This window comes from Callithrix jacchus, chromosome 11 (assembly GCF_049354715.1).
Source record: "Callithrix jacchus isolate 240 chromosome 11, calJac240_pri, whole genome shotgun sequence".
Classification (NCBI taxonomy): domain Eukaryota; kingdom Metazoa; phylum Chordata; class Mammalia; order Primates; family Cebidae; genus Callithrix; species Callithrix jacchus.
Window position 1 is genome coordinate 27,630,769 of NC_133512.1, and position 16,700 is coordinate 27,647,468.

The window sequence follows — 16,700 nt, forward strand, 5'->3', positions numbered from 1 at the left end:
AGCATTCTTGCACTTTCACCATGTGAGGATAAAACAAGAAGTTGATAGTAGGTGACTGAGAATGGGGTCCTCACAACAATCAGACCATGTTGGCACCCTGATCTCTGACTTCCAGCCTCCAGAACCGTGAGAAATCAATGTCTGTTGTTTATAAGCCACTCAGTATGTGGTGCTTTCTTATAGCAACCCCAACTATAACAAACTCTTAAGAACTTGTTATTTCAATAAGAATAAGTGTTTGTAAATGGCTTATTTTGGTAGATATCTAGTTAGTCCTCATGAATATTCTTTTTTTTGCCTTTGATCCAAAGACTTTGGGAAAATTCAACCATTAAAACTTAAGTTTGGCCAGTTACAGTGACTCATGTCTGTAATCCCAGAACTTTGGAAGGCTGAGAGAGGTGGATCACCTGAGGTCAGAAGTTCAAGATCAGTCTGGCTAACATGGAGAAACCCAATCTTCACTAAAAATACAAAAATTAGCCGGGTGTGGTGGTAAGAATCTGTAATCCCAGCTACTCGGGAGGCTGAGGCAGGAGAATCGCCTGAACCCAGGAGGCAGAGGCTGCAGTGAGCCAAGAATGCACCACTGTACTCCAGCCTGGGTGACAAAAAAACAAAACAAAACAGAAACTACTAATCTTTCCAAGCACATGTTATCACATGGGGTGTTAGTAGAAAGAAAGCAAATAAAAAACTCATATGAACTCAGAAATCTCAACACAAAACAACAACAAAAGGATAAAGAATAAAAACATATAACCTGGCAATCTGACATTCCCTATACATGTCAAATACTAAGCATATTTACATTCTTAAACATATAATTTGGTGGTTAAAATTTACTAAAGATGTCAACTAACATGTATGTACTACAAGGTAAAATTACAAAAACATGCCTGAGAATAACAACGTTGGGATAGTGGTTACTTCCTTGGAGGGAGAGAGAATTGGTGTGGCATTAACTGCAATGCTAACTTTTTTTTATTAAAAAATATATAAAGCAAACAAAAAGTATTACACTCGCTAAGGGAGTTCTTGAGAGCATCTGGGACTCTGGGGCTTCTTGTTTCATTTAGCCCTGCTTCCAGTGACTTTCCATTTTCTGATCTCCAACCCTCACAGTGGCACTCAGCTAGCAAGCATACAGTGCGGTTTATAAAGCAGTAGAGCATAACTGTTAAGAGCATGGGCCTGGCATCAGACAGACAGGTTTATATATCTCAGCCTCAGCACTCACTAGCTATGAGACTTAAGTAAGTTACTTAACTGAGACAGCAAGAACAACATCTGGTTTAATCTAAAATTAGAGTCAGAACAAACTTAAGAGAAGGACCTGAGTATGAAACAAAAAGAAAAGAAAGAATCTTTTTCTCATACAAAAGGAAAAACATTTTATTGGTTTGATCTGAAAATTAAAAGAAACGCCAAAAAATCTAAAAAGTGTAAAGAAATTAATGATCACCCATAATCCTAAAAATAATTACTATTATCATTTTGACATATGTCAAGCAAGCTTGCTAAGAAAATCCTAAAAGATAACAGCAATTCTTTCCCAATTCTACAAGGGAAAAATATATTAAAAACAACATCATTAGTAGTCATTTATAAATTTATGCATATGTGTGTGTTTGTAACACACAGAAAAGTCATATAGAGAAGGCTGACATGACCCAAGACCATGGAGATAAGCATGATTTTTTTTTTTTTTTTTTAGACAAGGCTTCACTGTCACCCAGACTTGAGTTCAGTAGTATAATCACAGCTCACTACGGCCTTGACCTCCCAAGGCTCATGTGATCTTCCCACCTCAGCCTCCCAAGTAGCTGAAACTACAAGGGTGTGCTACCACACCTGGCTAAGTTTTTTGGTTTTTTTTTTTTTTTGGTAAAGATGGAGTCTTGCTATGTTGCTCAGGCTGGTCTCAAGCTTCTGAGCTCAAGCAATCCTCCCACCGCGGTCTCCCAAGGTGCTGGGATTATAAGCGTGTGCCACCACACCTGGCCAGTTTTGACATTTGTTATAAAAAACAACAAAGTTATGTGACAGAGACTCATAAAGCTAAAAATATTTACCATTTGGTCCGTTGTAGAAAATGTTTGCTCAATATAAAGAGACATAAAACACTTGGGAAGAGGCATACAATTTTAAGTTTCATTTTCTAGATAATATTCTTCAGAAATATTTTTTCCTTTTTGTTTTACAAGAAGTAGTCATTGCTTTTTAAAAATATGCCTAATTTTGATTTTTAATTTTAAAAAATCATAAAAAGAAAGCCATTTTAAAAAGTAAAAACTGAACCAGGGGTACACTTGAACCAATGACCCTGGACTAAAGTAGTCTCTTTCTATGCAGGTGAGGAAGCCTTTCTAACACCCAATAAGGGAAACGCCAAAAGACTCTCAGCCCTTGCTTTGGATGCCACATTTCCCCCTGCCACCCATAGAGACAGCATCTCCTATATGCAAATGCCTTTCGTTTCTCAGCTTCAGTACTAATGTTCATGTTTGGTGGTGGAGACTGGTGGGGTGACAGGGCACAGGAGCAGGAGGGTACCTGGAGATCGTCTCTGAATTTTGAGTTAAATATATAACAATTTGAGAAAGGTAGTTCTTAAGCAAGCCATCAGAACCAACTAGCATATTCCCCAAAGCTACCATGTATCTCATTAAGCTAAGAGCACTATCACTTTCTTTACTCAACCTCTCCACCATTTGCTGGGACTCTTGCCAGGAAGAAGAGGCCAGTGTGTCTTAGATCTACTCCAGGATATTGCCAGTAATGCTGCCAACACACTATGTAGCTAGCACACACATTAGCACTGCCCCATCATCGACTCTCTCCCTCTCAGCTATCTACGACTACAATGGGCTCCTGGGACACTTATAAAAAGGCAGGAGGCAAATGCTTCTTCCGTTTTGCTCAAGAAAAGATCTAGTTTCTTTTCTCTTTGTTCCTCTGTGACATAAAGAGCACAGAAGTCCATTTTGAAACCTGTGCTCCTAAGTTAACAATGTGAAAACCATACAGTAAACAGCATTCCACTCCACTTACATAGGATGTTTTGGATTCTGCATCCCAACAGTCACAGGCGTAATGGGCCATCTCATTCTCCATGTGCTGCCGGAAACGGAGTTTATCTGGAGATATTCCAACCTTCGTGAGGTAGAGGTAGATGCGGCCGATGAAATAGCCTAATACTGTGTTATTAATCACTCCCTAAATCAATCAACCAATAAGCGAGGAAGCACGGAGGAAGAAAAGAAAACATACATTAATACTCTTGAAGGCCAAGGTACCACTTTCCATTGACTCATTCTACTGAAAAATATTTGAAATCTAAGGTAAACTATTTTATCTTGCTTTCAAACAATTTTAAATACTCAGAATGAGATCTTGGTTATTTTTAAATGGGTTAATGTCAAGATGATGATAATGCAGTTATTCAAAATCTGCCCAACATACTTACTGGGTCAGCAAAAATTCAGACCAATATCCCATACCTTCTAAATCTACAGTACTAAAAACAACATTCATAATGACACTAAAAATTGGCAAAGACATTCCCTTCTGAATTAACCGAAGTAATGAGACATGTTGAGGGGATTTTAATGTATCCTTATCCACTGAAATTTGTGAACCCCATAGAGTACATGTAATCATTTTCGTGTTTGGAAGGACCTCAGAAAACATCTAGCCCCATCTCCACACACTGCCGGGGTCTTCTCTGCAAAGTGGCTGACAAGCTACTATCCAACCTTGCTGGGAGTATTTTCAGGACCAGGAAACTTACTGTTCCCCAAGGCAATCCATTCCACTACTGGACAGCAGCTACTGTTGGCAAGTTTTCACATACTCACTTCTCCAGGCAAATATTTACAGAAATATTTACAAAGTGCTTATATGCAAGGCCTTATTCCACTGCTATGGGTAATACAGAAGAGTCTGAAACCCAAAGCCTTGCTTTCTGTGAGTCCAATTCTGTCTCCCCCAAAGTACATATTGGTGAGGCACAATGCAAACCAAGATCTATTTTCCAAGTGCTCTGCTAAACATTTTTTCATATTAGCCCCAAGGCCCACAAATTGAGATGTTCAGGTGATTTTTCTCTTACTATAATAATACTATATAATAAAGTCTGTACAAAACCAAGTACTGTATAAAAAGCAAATGACTGACAAACTAAAATATTCTGTCACCCAGAACACATAGAATTTGCTAATTGCTGCAAACCCTGAACAGGTACAATCTAAATTAAATTACTTCCAGAATCTTACCTGTTCAACAGCATCTCCCAGGCGCATTTTCCGAGCAGACTCTCCGCTGACCTGAGCTTTTGCTGAATACAAATAAAGGTGAAGGTCTGCCACATTCTGAAACTTGGGGTGGTCTTTCTCACTGGGATCTACAAAGTGCTCAATTTCTGCCATTGTGAATTCTCTGAAAGCAAAAATGTAAGAGAAAAATCCACATGTTTAACTGTAAATAAGCCCCCTAATTTCAACTGCATTCTACAGTGATAAACACACCATACTACAGTAATCTTTTTCACTAAACAGAAAGTTGGCTTCCTAAGGAAATGGCCAAAAAAGTGTTGAATTAAATTTGTCTGAGTAGTTGTTATTTTTTTTTTTGATGCCTTATATTTCTACAAATTTAAGGGGTACATGTGACGGTTGTTATTTTTAAACTAATGAAAATTGTATTACTATTTAAAATAAACACAATCTAACTTCTCTGATGTATTAATTCCTTCCCTCCAGCTATATGCAAAAAGATTATTACTTTTAACTGAAAATAACTTTTTAAAGGGAGATTAATATAGTTTTTAAATGAGAAAAACGTAAGTAAATAGCACATGCAAAATAAGAAATAAGATATTGATTAGTGACATCCAGATAAAATAGTTTTCCTTAAAGTATTAGCAAGTCAAGTATACACTAAATGAAGTGCTTCATACTGACTTTTCAAAGAATGGGAAATTAAAAGTGAAATTAAATGGTTCTTTAGCTTTCATAGCTGTTTGATTTCTTCTTTTTTGTTGCTACCAACAAGTAAATGACTGATAATGGCATCATACAGCCGGTTTCTTTGCAGTAAGAGCTTCTTAAATAAAGTGTTACTCAAGGCAAAGGACATAAGGCATGAATTGAACAAGCTAACATCAAGCTAATTACCTAACAATGAAATGCACATAGTAATGGTTTCCCAAAGAGATTTCTCTGAACACAATTTAGAAGCTATTGGCAGAGAAAGTTTTCAAGTTAATTTTATGGTCAAAATCAATCTCTCTTCTTTCAAAAAAAATCACATTTTCTGGTGTACTTCCATGATCACCTCAGATGTTTTACAAGTAATGTAAAATTGCTTAAATGAATCCTAAAAATACATGAAATACACTGCAAAAGAGGTTTAATTTAAAATTTTTATTTTTTAATAGTGTCTCTTATTTGGTCCTGTAGTACGTATGTTTTCATTGTCTTTCAACAACTAGGAAACATTTTCTGCGCCCACATATATGTGAGAGAAACAATCATGGTGTTTGTCCTCACATAGCTTATAACTGGGCTGACAGCAACTGAACATCTACAATGCAGGACAGGGTAAATTAAGGGCCCTGCCTAGAATACCTAAAAAGCTGCTGCCAAAGTCTTTCCATCTGTTCTCTGACAAATCTCAGCACAATGACTATAGTTAATGATTCACTGTATACCTGAAATCTGCTCAAAGAGTAGATCTTAAGTATTCTCATCACTATAAAAAAAAAGTAACTATGTGAGGTGATAATTATGTTACTTAGCTTGACTGTGGTCATCATTTCACAATGTGTAAGCATATCAAAGCACCACGCTGTGTAACTTGAAATCACAAAAAATTTACTCATGAATGTCAGCTCATACATAGGAGGCAGAAATCATCAGAATTCTGAGTAACTGCATCTGAGTTCAGAGACTGTACCTGAAACTGTAGAGAACTAAAATACACACAGGCTAGGAAGGCAGACAAGTCAATCAAAATAAAATACAATTTTAGAATATCTTCATATGAACAATCTAAAACCCCTAAACTAACAAAAGTAAATATAGCTATGCAAAGATTAATCACTGGAGAACTCTGCCATCAAGAAGAATCAGAACACTAAATAAACCAATCCTAGCCCTACTATGGAACAAAAGCCAGGAGGATGTTGACTCATGAAAGAATTAGTATATTTCTGTCAGGAACTTGCAAGGGACATAACAAAACTAGCCAGAATTCAGACAAGACACTCTGAAGTGAAAATGACCAAGGAATATACTGCTGAGAAGCCCCAGAGCCTTTCTACCAGTTAACTCCTGGAATCACTCCCCAGTTCCAAGCTGGTTTCCCTACTTGCCACTTTTTTACTGCACAGGCCCCAGACACTGCCCTACTTCTCAGTCCTTCTCAATAGCCTTCCCATAGCTACTCTGTGTAACCCTCTTCATAACACTAGCTCTAGACAAGGTCAGTCTTACACAGCTTCCTCAGTTTGGGAAAGCACGCTTGCTAGGTACTGTTTAAACTGGCAAAAACAAACCAAAACAAACAAAAACATTCAGACACTGGGAAATAAAACAAAGACTCAAATCTGACAAATTTTTCATTGCTATCATACCTGGCTAAAGTTTCTGATGACCTCCTCTTTTTACACGAAAGCCCAGAGGGCTCCTTCCCTGACTTTCTCTAAGTTGTGCACATTCTTTCCTCAGTAAGTCCCTCCTTCCTAAACCATAAGCCTGAAGGGCCTAGAGACAGAGTTTGCTCAGAACGTAGGTATCTTCTCATGGACAGCATCATGGGGACAAGATGAGGCAGGTGCTGTGGATGCTTTGATCCAGAGTCAGTGACTGGATTATGTTATCATTGGAGTCTGTAATTACAGTGAGTAAGAAGAGAAGACAGGAAATGGGTGGGCACTGGGGCTGGGAAAACTTTGGGGCCTTCGAAAGTTATGTTTAGCTACATCTCGTATTTTTATATGGAATGTATTACTCTAAGATGATACCAGGAATAACATGTGCAGAAATCAGAAAAAGCTTAAGTCATCAACAGCTAAGTCATAATAAATTTCTAAAGAAATGTGGAACTCACCAGCCCCAATATGCCTTCCCACACATCCCTGGATACATCAGACAAAAGTAGGCTATTTGAATAGAGGCAAGTGAGTGAACACGAGTGATGAGGGTAAGCTTGTTAGCTGGCCTTTTTTTCCACATAGGCACCCCCAAATACCTGGATGGAGGCTGTGTCCACAACACCAGTTGGTTACTGACACACCCTCACCCCAACTTCAGCAATATTGTCTGGACACCTAGAACAATCCTTCTGCTATAACTATCAATCTATCCCCACCCAATCCCACCCCACATTTTTATACACATCACCATTGCCAGTACTGCCTTGCTTTAGACAATCAAGACATTACCAACCTCAAAATATATGATGAACAAGGGAAAAATGTAATTTTGGAACAGGTGAGACTCTTAAAATATTTTCCACCCCCCTTCCTTTCCTTCAAGTTCACTTTTGTCACTCAAAACTGCCTGTCATCCTGGAGATTACATTTAAAGATTACAAATGTAAAACATGATTTTTGGAGAAGACAAAAATAAATTCATAATCAGGATTATGAAGCAGAATTGTTTCAAAACAGCAAGCTTTCATTTCCAATTCAATGCCAATGTCATTCACTAATTGTAAAGTAACCTGAGCAGTACCTGACTCTGATCAGTCCAGATCGAGGGGAGATCTCATTTCTAAAAGAATTTCCAATCTGAGCAGCAGCAAAAGGCAACTTTCCTTGGTTGAATTCCAACAGTCGTTTGAAATTCAAGAAAATCCCCTGTGCAGTTTCTGGTCTCAAGTACCTATAAATTTAAATAAATCAGTCTGTTACAAAGAAACAAATTATGTTTTCCAACAATCCTAAAAGTTCTAGATACAAATCCTAAAAGTCCTAAATATATCATTTTCACAACAAAGCTGTATAGGCCCTAAAATGAAGTTTTAGAAATAGAATTTCTTAATTTTAAAATTTTAAAATTATTTTTCTTGGTAGCAAACATTTTCAGAGCAAGCATTAGAAAATGTAGTAAGTAATTAGTATGGCAATACTACTGTTGGCAATGCCATTTCATTTAATTATACCAGTGAGTCAAAACCCTACTTCTCAAAAAGCAGAAATAAACATTTTTTTTTTTTTTTTGAGACGGAGTTTCGCTCTTGTTACCCAGGCTGGAGTGCAATGGTTCGATCTCGGCTCACCGCAACCTCCGCCTCCTGGGTTCAGGCAATTCTCCTGCCTCAGCCTCCTGAGTAGCTGGGATTACAGGCACGCACCACCACGCCCAGCTAATTTTTTGTATTTTTAGTAGAGACGGGGTTTCACCATGTTGACCAGGATGGTCTCAATCTCTTGACCTCGTGATCCACCCGCCTCGGCCTCCCAAAGTGCTGGGATTACAGGCGTGAGCCACCGCACCTGGCCAGAAATAAATTTTAAAACACTACCTCTGCCCCATACAGTGCCCCATACACCCCTGATGTCTTCTAAGTCATCATTTACATGGAAGCAGATGTCAATTTTAGATCCTTTGGAAAATTATACCCGTGCCTATGCATAGCCCTGTTAACCCACTCATTAAAATTTTACTGAGGGACTAAAAAGAAATCAGTATGGGCTCACATTTAACATCAGCACTCACTCATTACTAACAATCACCTCACCAAGCCAGGTAATTTTCAGCATTTTTCATATATTTTATTCTCTGCAGTATTTTATACTTTCAATCAGAGGCTTCTGCATTTCTCTGTATTTTTAAGATATAGTCAAGCAAATATACGGTTATAGCCGCTGCCCTCTCAATTGCCTAGGAAATATTCTGTGCAAAAAACATCCACGAAAGAAGTGCTCCCAATGGCCTACTTCAAAATATTGTACTAAAATAACTTTAAAACCTAGGGGGTAAAAACCCTAAAATTGCATCCTCTTCTCACTTAACAGACCAAATCTTGATTTTCATGGTCCTTTCCGGATTTCATCCAAATGTAAGTAAAGTTTCTATGCATATTTATGGTATGTATAAAATTATGTATTACTTATTTTATACTTTTCAACTTCTAAATAATAACACAAATTTCTCACATTTAATAGTGGCAGAATATTATATTAAACTAATCCACTTTACCATAATTGTTTTAACCACTCTCAAATTACCGAATAGGTTATTTCTACTTTTATTTATATATTTCTTGTAAGAATAGTTTCCTTTCCTTCTGAATTATTTCCTTAGATAAATTCCCAGAAATGAAATGTCTAGGTCATAGGTTATGTCTCGTTTTATGACTCTCTATACATACGGCCAAAATGAAATTGTGACACATTTTGTCACAATTAATTTTTCTTATTCTTCAGTCTCTACTCCAGGAAACACGATCTATCTAGCTCATGTAGCAAAAACCTACTCTCTTGCCTTACCATAAGAAAAATATCTAGGCCAGGTGTGGTGGCTCACGCCTGTAATCCCAATGCTTTGGGAGGCCAAGGGGGCAGATCATGAGGTCAAGAGATTGAGATCATCCCGGCCAACATGGTAAAACCCCGTCTCTACTAAAACTACAAAAATTAGCTGAAGGTTACTTTAGAAACCATTTAGTTTAGCATGACACTGTCCAATAGAACTTTATGCAGTAATGGAAATGTTCTATAATCTGTGTTGTCCAGTATGGTTAGCTGCCAGCCACATTTGGCTCTTGAGACTCAAAATGGGTCCAGTTCTTCTGAGGCACTGAATTTTAAAATTTATCTCATCTTAATTAATTGAAATTTAAATAGACTAGTGGTCTACCTTATTGGACAGCATAGGTATAGTCTGTTGATTTGAAAGATGTGATTTTCAATGGCTTTCAAACCCATTCTTCAACTGTCTCTTCTGCCCTATGCAGCTATAACTAGAAAATGGTGATCAGAGATTTTATATCTATTTTATGGCTATATATATATATATATATATATATATATACACACACACATACATACACCAAGAAAGAAATTATATTCACAAAGAATTTTTTTAAAGTAAGACTTATTTATGCCATTATTTCTCCATAATATACTCATCTGTACTTCCGTATATCACTCTTTAAAAAGTTTTCCTTCATAACATTGATATATACCTTTTATTATAAGCAATTTTAACAACTTCATTACATAAACAGGTAAACAATAAGTGATACATACCCAGGCATGTTTCCTCCAGGCCCAATGAAAGTCTTGAACATTAAGTTAAAAGCTACTGGAGGGGATAGATCATTTCCAGTAATGGGAGATTTTACATTATAGTTCACAAAAAGATCCCCAAGTTCTTGCTGTCCATAGTTATCAAGCTAATACACAAATTAAGAAATTAGTGTAAAAGACAGAGAAAACAAGGCATAAGATATAAAGTATTACTTATAACCATAGCCATCCATTGTTATAACTCACACAAAATTCAAGAACATCACAATTAACCTAACCTTCAGGATACCCACATTAAAACAATAACCAATTTATGTACTTTCCATTGATCAAGAGAAACAAAATATCTTTCTGGGACCTTAAACTCATATATTCAGTGTTTCAAAGTAAAAGATAAAGCAAAATATCTCTTATTCAATTATAACAGTTGTTAGTTGGCAAGAATCTGAAATTACATAATTTTTCAAAGTTGAATTTTACTACTCTGAACATATTTAAGATGCATTTCTGCATTTCTCTGTATTTTAAAGACCCAGTCAAGCAAATATACTTTGAATAGCCACCACCCTCTCCTCAATTGGGTAATTAAATGTGCACTGAAGTTTCCCTTCCCACAAGATTTTAAGCTCCTTGAAGATAGAAGCCGTGTCTTATTCACCTTAGCATTTTCCATTGTACTGCACATTCTGTACATTGATCATCAATGCCAGATCCTGTAAAATGATGTATGACTTCCAATTCAAGAATTTCAAGTGACTATGACAAACCATCTAACAGTAAGCAATATTTAAAACTCGAAAGTTTCCTAATAGAAACAAAGTAATTCAACAAATCAATTAATAGCCATAAGAACTGAAGCTGTGAGTTCAGAAAGATCTGGGTATATCTCCCAACTCTACACCACTTACGGGTTGTGTGACTAAAGATTAAGTTCTTACCTAACCTCTCTAAGAACAGGGGAGAAGAGCATCTACCTCACTATGAAGGACTATTATGAAGTTTAAATAAAACATGTAAAGTACTTAGCACAGGTAGAACCTGGTATATAATACCCATTCAATAAACAGTAATTTATATTTTATCTCCTCACAAAACCAATGGTATTCCCACTCCATAAAAAGGCAATCCATTCACGCGAACCACATGTTCCAGATTTGAATGTGCAATTTAAAATATTAAGCCTTCAAGACTCTATTTCTACAGAATTTCTAGGAGGAACTGACAAAATAACATACGTTATACAATTACCTAAGAGGCTGGATGAATGAGGAAACTGTTCCAGGTACCATAAATATAAGCTTACTAGAGCAGAAAGTCAAGGAGCCCAAAGAACTATTTCCCAGGTAATTCAAGAACATATAGCGTTTTTCAATAAAAGCCATAATTTAAAAAGAAATCAGGAGGAAAAAGATTCTACCAATACAGATAGAAATCAAAACCCCTGGGAAAGGGAATTTGGCGATGTCTAACAAAATTATATTTGTATTTATCCTTTGACCCAGCAATTCATTTCTAGGCATCTATCCTAAAGGCACAATAGCAAAAACATGAAAAGATATAAGCACAAGATTATTCAATGAAGCACTATCTGCAATGCTAAAGATGGGAAATAATCTAAATGTCCAGCAGTGGACAACTGGTCATATAAAATATATTCACACAAAGAAAAATTATGTAGCTATAAAATGGAATGAGGCATATCTCTATATACTATTAGGGAGCAATCTCTAAAATATTATGTGAAAAAAATCACAATGGAGAAAAGTGTATATGGAATGCAACCATTTATCTAGAAAGGGGGCATAAAAATATCTATATGTCTTTGTTTATATTTTATTTCTTTAAAAAAGGAAGTTGTTTTAAGTTAAAAACTGCTCAGGAAGGAGGGACGTGGAAGAAGGGAAGGTGAGGGGAAGAGAAAGGGACAGTAGACTACTCAAATATAACTTGTTTTTTAGATTTGCCTTTGGAGGTATAAAAATTTTTTCTATGATTATAAAACAAATTTTTAAAAATGAAACCCTGAATATTAAGAATAAAATGAAATATATGGACTAACTGCGTATCTAGCTGACAACCTAACCACACAGAAAGAATGACTCCAACTGACTTTAATTACAGTTATCAGACTGTTAAGACTATACACCACTGCTGTATCCCTAAAGAACAATAAAAATTATTTTAAGTGTTTTCAACACGCATACTGCTGATGGTGGTGTTGGTACTGTCACTCTGAGACTGTTAATGTATACAGTGGGAGATAAGGCATGTCGATAGCTATGTTTGGTTGCTGAGAACTGGGATGTTTGGTGCGGATAAAGGACAGAGATTTAAGATTAATATTGTAAAAATCCCATAGGCCTAACTTTAAGTAAACTACTAAGTATCAACATTAATTCATGAAAATTTTATCTTTTAAAAAATACCAATTTCCTCACTCAGATCACTGAAAAGGTCTATAATTCGTGACCAATACCAACCCTACTAATAAGTACCAGCACTCCTTGGAGAAATGTCTGATTCCAAGTCTGGAACAGGAAATGCACAAGATGAGATGACACTATCTTGTCATAGTAACAGCATAGGAAGTTTTCAGAGACTACTAGGGCTATGTCAAAAGGACTCAGCAGAGAACTCCTAGTTACCAAAGACTGGACAATTTAACCATCAATAAGATAACTGCAAGTGACTAAAGATCAAATATTTTAATCTAAAGTTCACAACAATAGGAGGAAAAAAAGGAAAAGGCAGACAGGAATTTGCGCATTTCTGAAGGATGTTAGGGAACCAACTAATTAAAAACTGGTTAAAAAAGACAAGGGGTGGGAGAATGGATCAAACACTCATTCTCACTTTCCTTTACAAATGGTGTCTCAGAGAAATCAAACAGTTGATAGAAAAAGTTTTTCCATACAGAAATAATCTAGCTAATAAACATCAACAACAAAAATAGCAAAATGACAAAAATCACCATTCTGAACCCCCCTAAACAGTTAATGCATCTAAACAATGGACATCAATGGCCACAGCCCACAGAGGAGCTAACCAGGTACTACGTACCTCCAGACAGAAGTCTGTAACACCACTTAACTAATGTCTTGCCAAAAATACCTAGTCTAGCCTCTAAATCTAATACAGAAAAAGAGGAACATGTGTAACCTAACTACAATAACATAATTAGCCAAATCCAGACAATAGAATATACTAAGGAACAAGTGACTCAGCTTCCTGAAAAAAAAAATTTAATGAAAATGCAGGGAAAAAAGGGAATGAAGGAAGTTCACATAGATTGAAAGAGGTTCAAGAAACATATCAACCAATCACAACGTATAGACTTTATCTGGATCCCAATTCAAATTTTAAAAATTGGAAACATTTAAGACAGCATAGAAAACATGAACAATGACTAAATATTTGATATTAAAATTATTAACATTTCCGAAGTCAAAAGGATTGAAAGTGATTTTTAAAATATTTTTAAAAGCCTTTATTTTTAAAGGATTTTTCTCTTTTAGGGATATATAATGAAAAATTTATAGGTATAATAAAATAATGTTTGCCATCTGCTTTTCAAAAAAATTCAGGCTGGACACCATGGCTCACATCTGTAATTCTAGCACTTTGGGAAGCCCAGACAGGAGGATCGCTTCGGCCCAGGAGGTCGTATCTGCAATGAGCCACATTTGTGCCCTTGTATTCCAGCCTGGGCTACAAAGTGGGACTTGGTCCCTACCCCATCACACACAAAAAATTCGGGAAAAAAAGTCAGGGAAGTGAGTAGGGAATAGAGTCAAAAAAATCTAACACTGAAGCAGGGTGATAGGTACATAATTGTTTATTATGTTTTTATTAACATATAAAATTCCGTATGCTTTGAATTTTTCATAAATTAAAAATGATTTTTAAAACTGGAATATCCAGAGATGGGCCAGCAAAAACAGACAGAAAAGAGAAACAAAAGAATTTGTTCTGAGCTGTTAAATCCACATAATAGGAGTAGAGGTCTTCCTACCACAGAAGGTGAATCATTGCCTTTTAAACAAACAACCATGCTTCATAAAGTTCAAAAGGAGTCAGACACTGAGGTACAGAAAATGTTACCCTGTGCTTAAGCAACAGATGGGCTTTCAGCCAGTCCACCAGGGCCATTTTTGAATGCTACACCATTTCCTATGGATCCCTTACTTTTCATTGAAGATTATATTGACAGCTGTGCATGTATCTGATATGACAAATCAAAAAACAAACTGCTCTCTTAGAACATGGATCTGAAATAAAAGATAAAGCCAATACTCAAACAATAAATTAACTTGTCAAATCAACTGGTTACTTCCCAACTCCGACAATGTACTCGGAAATGAATGATGCTGTTAAGATCAAAGACATATATAAATAAAACCTCAGTAAATCTAAAATTCTGAATAGAAGATTTTAGGGATACTTAGAGGCATTTTCCATTTTTTCTAACAAAGGGCATGCCTTTGGAAAAGAAATGAGATGAATGTGTGGCTTCAACAGCATCAAAATATAAGAAATAATTTTCTAAACCATGAGTAACTGTACTAAATAATGAGCTTCAAGCAAGGGATAAAATTACACTCCAAAAGGATCAAAATAAATCAGTGAATGATTCAACAGCCAAATTAAGAAAGTTTTCAATTTAAATGAAGAACGAGAAATTATCTTAGCTATGTTGGAAAGCTAACCACCACAGAGAAAAATTAGCATGCTAAAAAAAAAAATTAGGACAACAGTGGAAAAGTATCCAGTAACTCCCATGAGAAAAAAAAACAACAAATTAGGGAGTTCTATATTCAAGCACAGAGAGCGAGCGAGAGAGACACTGGTGTAAAGAAAATAGGTATAACCACCATACTGATTTTTTGTTTGTTTTTCAACCAAGGAAGTAAATAAAATGTAAGAGATGAGCCTCAGTAGACCTCATGACTAAACATGGTGTTGGAGAAGTGTACTTTGCCTAAATGGAACAGCCAATAGATGAGGTAAGACACCAGCAACATATATACATGAGCACATGCATCTTCCTGGGGAGATGGACAGTTTTGATCATATTCTTAGGGTGATCTGTAACCCAAAGAAAGGATAAGAACTACTTCTAACATAGAAAGTATTCCTGCAATTGGTAAAAGGTCAGAATAAATTACCTCTGTGGGCTCTTTTGTGTCTTCTCTAAAATTTGTCAGCTTAAGTATTACACAAATTAGAAAACTGTAGGCCTACAGTCAAACTGAGAAAAACAAGGGCAGCAAAGTAGGGACCTGCTCTTGAGGTTCTAAGAATAATAGCACAAAATCAGGGTCTAAGCAGAGGGAGGTCAAGTGGCCAATGAGAAAGTGTTCATCAAGTTATCTGCCGTGAAATCTCCACACCAGTGCTAAACACTATCCAGCATCAGTCACTCCTGTGGTTTTAGCTATTAAATCTAGAAAACTAGCTTCCAAGGACAGACAAATGTAATGCCTATTTATACTGACTTGTTAAGTTGGCTGAAATAAAGAGTCGCAAAAGAGAGAAGAAAATAAAAATTCAAAAAAAGAGCTGCTTCTTTACAATTGTGGTCAGGGTCAGCAGGATAGGGAATGCAACAGTCATTAAACACTGAAAGAAGTCCAGCAACCACCTAGGTTACTCTGATAACATCTCTAGAGTACTCACCTGGGCCAAAACACTTTCCATCTCTGATTTCTTTTCAGCAGAACACTTCTTATCAGACATCAATTTCTGTAAATGAGCTATAAGAACAGTGTTGACATATGTCAATTAATGTGAAAAAGGACAATGCACTTTTCAGTTTCAATGCTGGACAATTAAAAAGTAAATCCAAGGATAATGTTCTTAATTTACATGAATCCCACAGTTAATTTTACAGCAGCACTCATGGTATTGTCTTGATTCATTTGCTAATTAGAAAAAATATCTGTATATAACTATCTATACTACACATAACTGTTTTAAAAAATAAAGAGACTGATCCATATACTTAAGATCTGTGCACTTCACGCTTTGAATGTTATGCCTAAATAAAAAATTTAATCGAAAACATCTGAGAGAAAAGTTTAAACCTTTTATTTTGATCAATCCTACCTGAAGGAGATGAAGAACCTCACCTTTTAATAGATGGTCAGCACGAAAACATTCTCCATTTTTTACATCTTTCACCATGAAGTCAGCAAATTTGTCTACATGGCCAGAGGTCCTAAATTAACAAACGCCAACCCAATTTGTCATTCTCATACAAATTACACATAGATAGTACCTTATAAGATAATTCCCCTTCAATGTTTATATCTGTGTATCTCAAAGATGGAAGCTCCCATATCTATAGTAATGATGTATCCATGACATATTGTAATGTATGCCAGAGAAAATTCTTCCTCAAATCTATTTCTCACCCTCCCACATTCTTCCTTCCCATAAG

General features: G+C 36.1%; 1 protein-coding gene across 2 annotated transcripts in view; it reads right to left on the reverse strand.

Annotated features, from left to right (window-relative positions):
* The window catches only part of GARS1 (glycyl-tRNA synthetase 1), a 38,977-nt gene that overhangs the window by 12,775 nt on the left and 9,502 nt on the right, over window positions 1-16,700 (reverse strand). For both annotated transcript variants that reach the window (XM_054237124.2, XM_054237125.2), the window contains exons 5-10: window positions 16,390-16,478; window positions 15,938-16,014; window positions 10,262-10,407; window positions 7,740-7,889; window positions 4,278-4,440; window positions 3,055-3,219 (exon numbers count right to left, since the gene is read on the reverse strand). In XM_054237124.2, coding sequence (XP_054093099.1) covers window positions 3,055-3,219; window positions 4,278-4,440; window positions 7,740-7,889; window positions 10,262-10,407; window positions 15,938-16,014; window positions 16,390-16,478 — 790 coding nt within the window. The remainder of the gene's footprint in view (window positions 1-3,054; window positions 3,220-4,277; window positions 4,441-7,739; window positions 7,890-10,261; window positions 10,408-15,937; window positions 16,015-16,389; window positions 16,479-16,700) is intronic.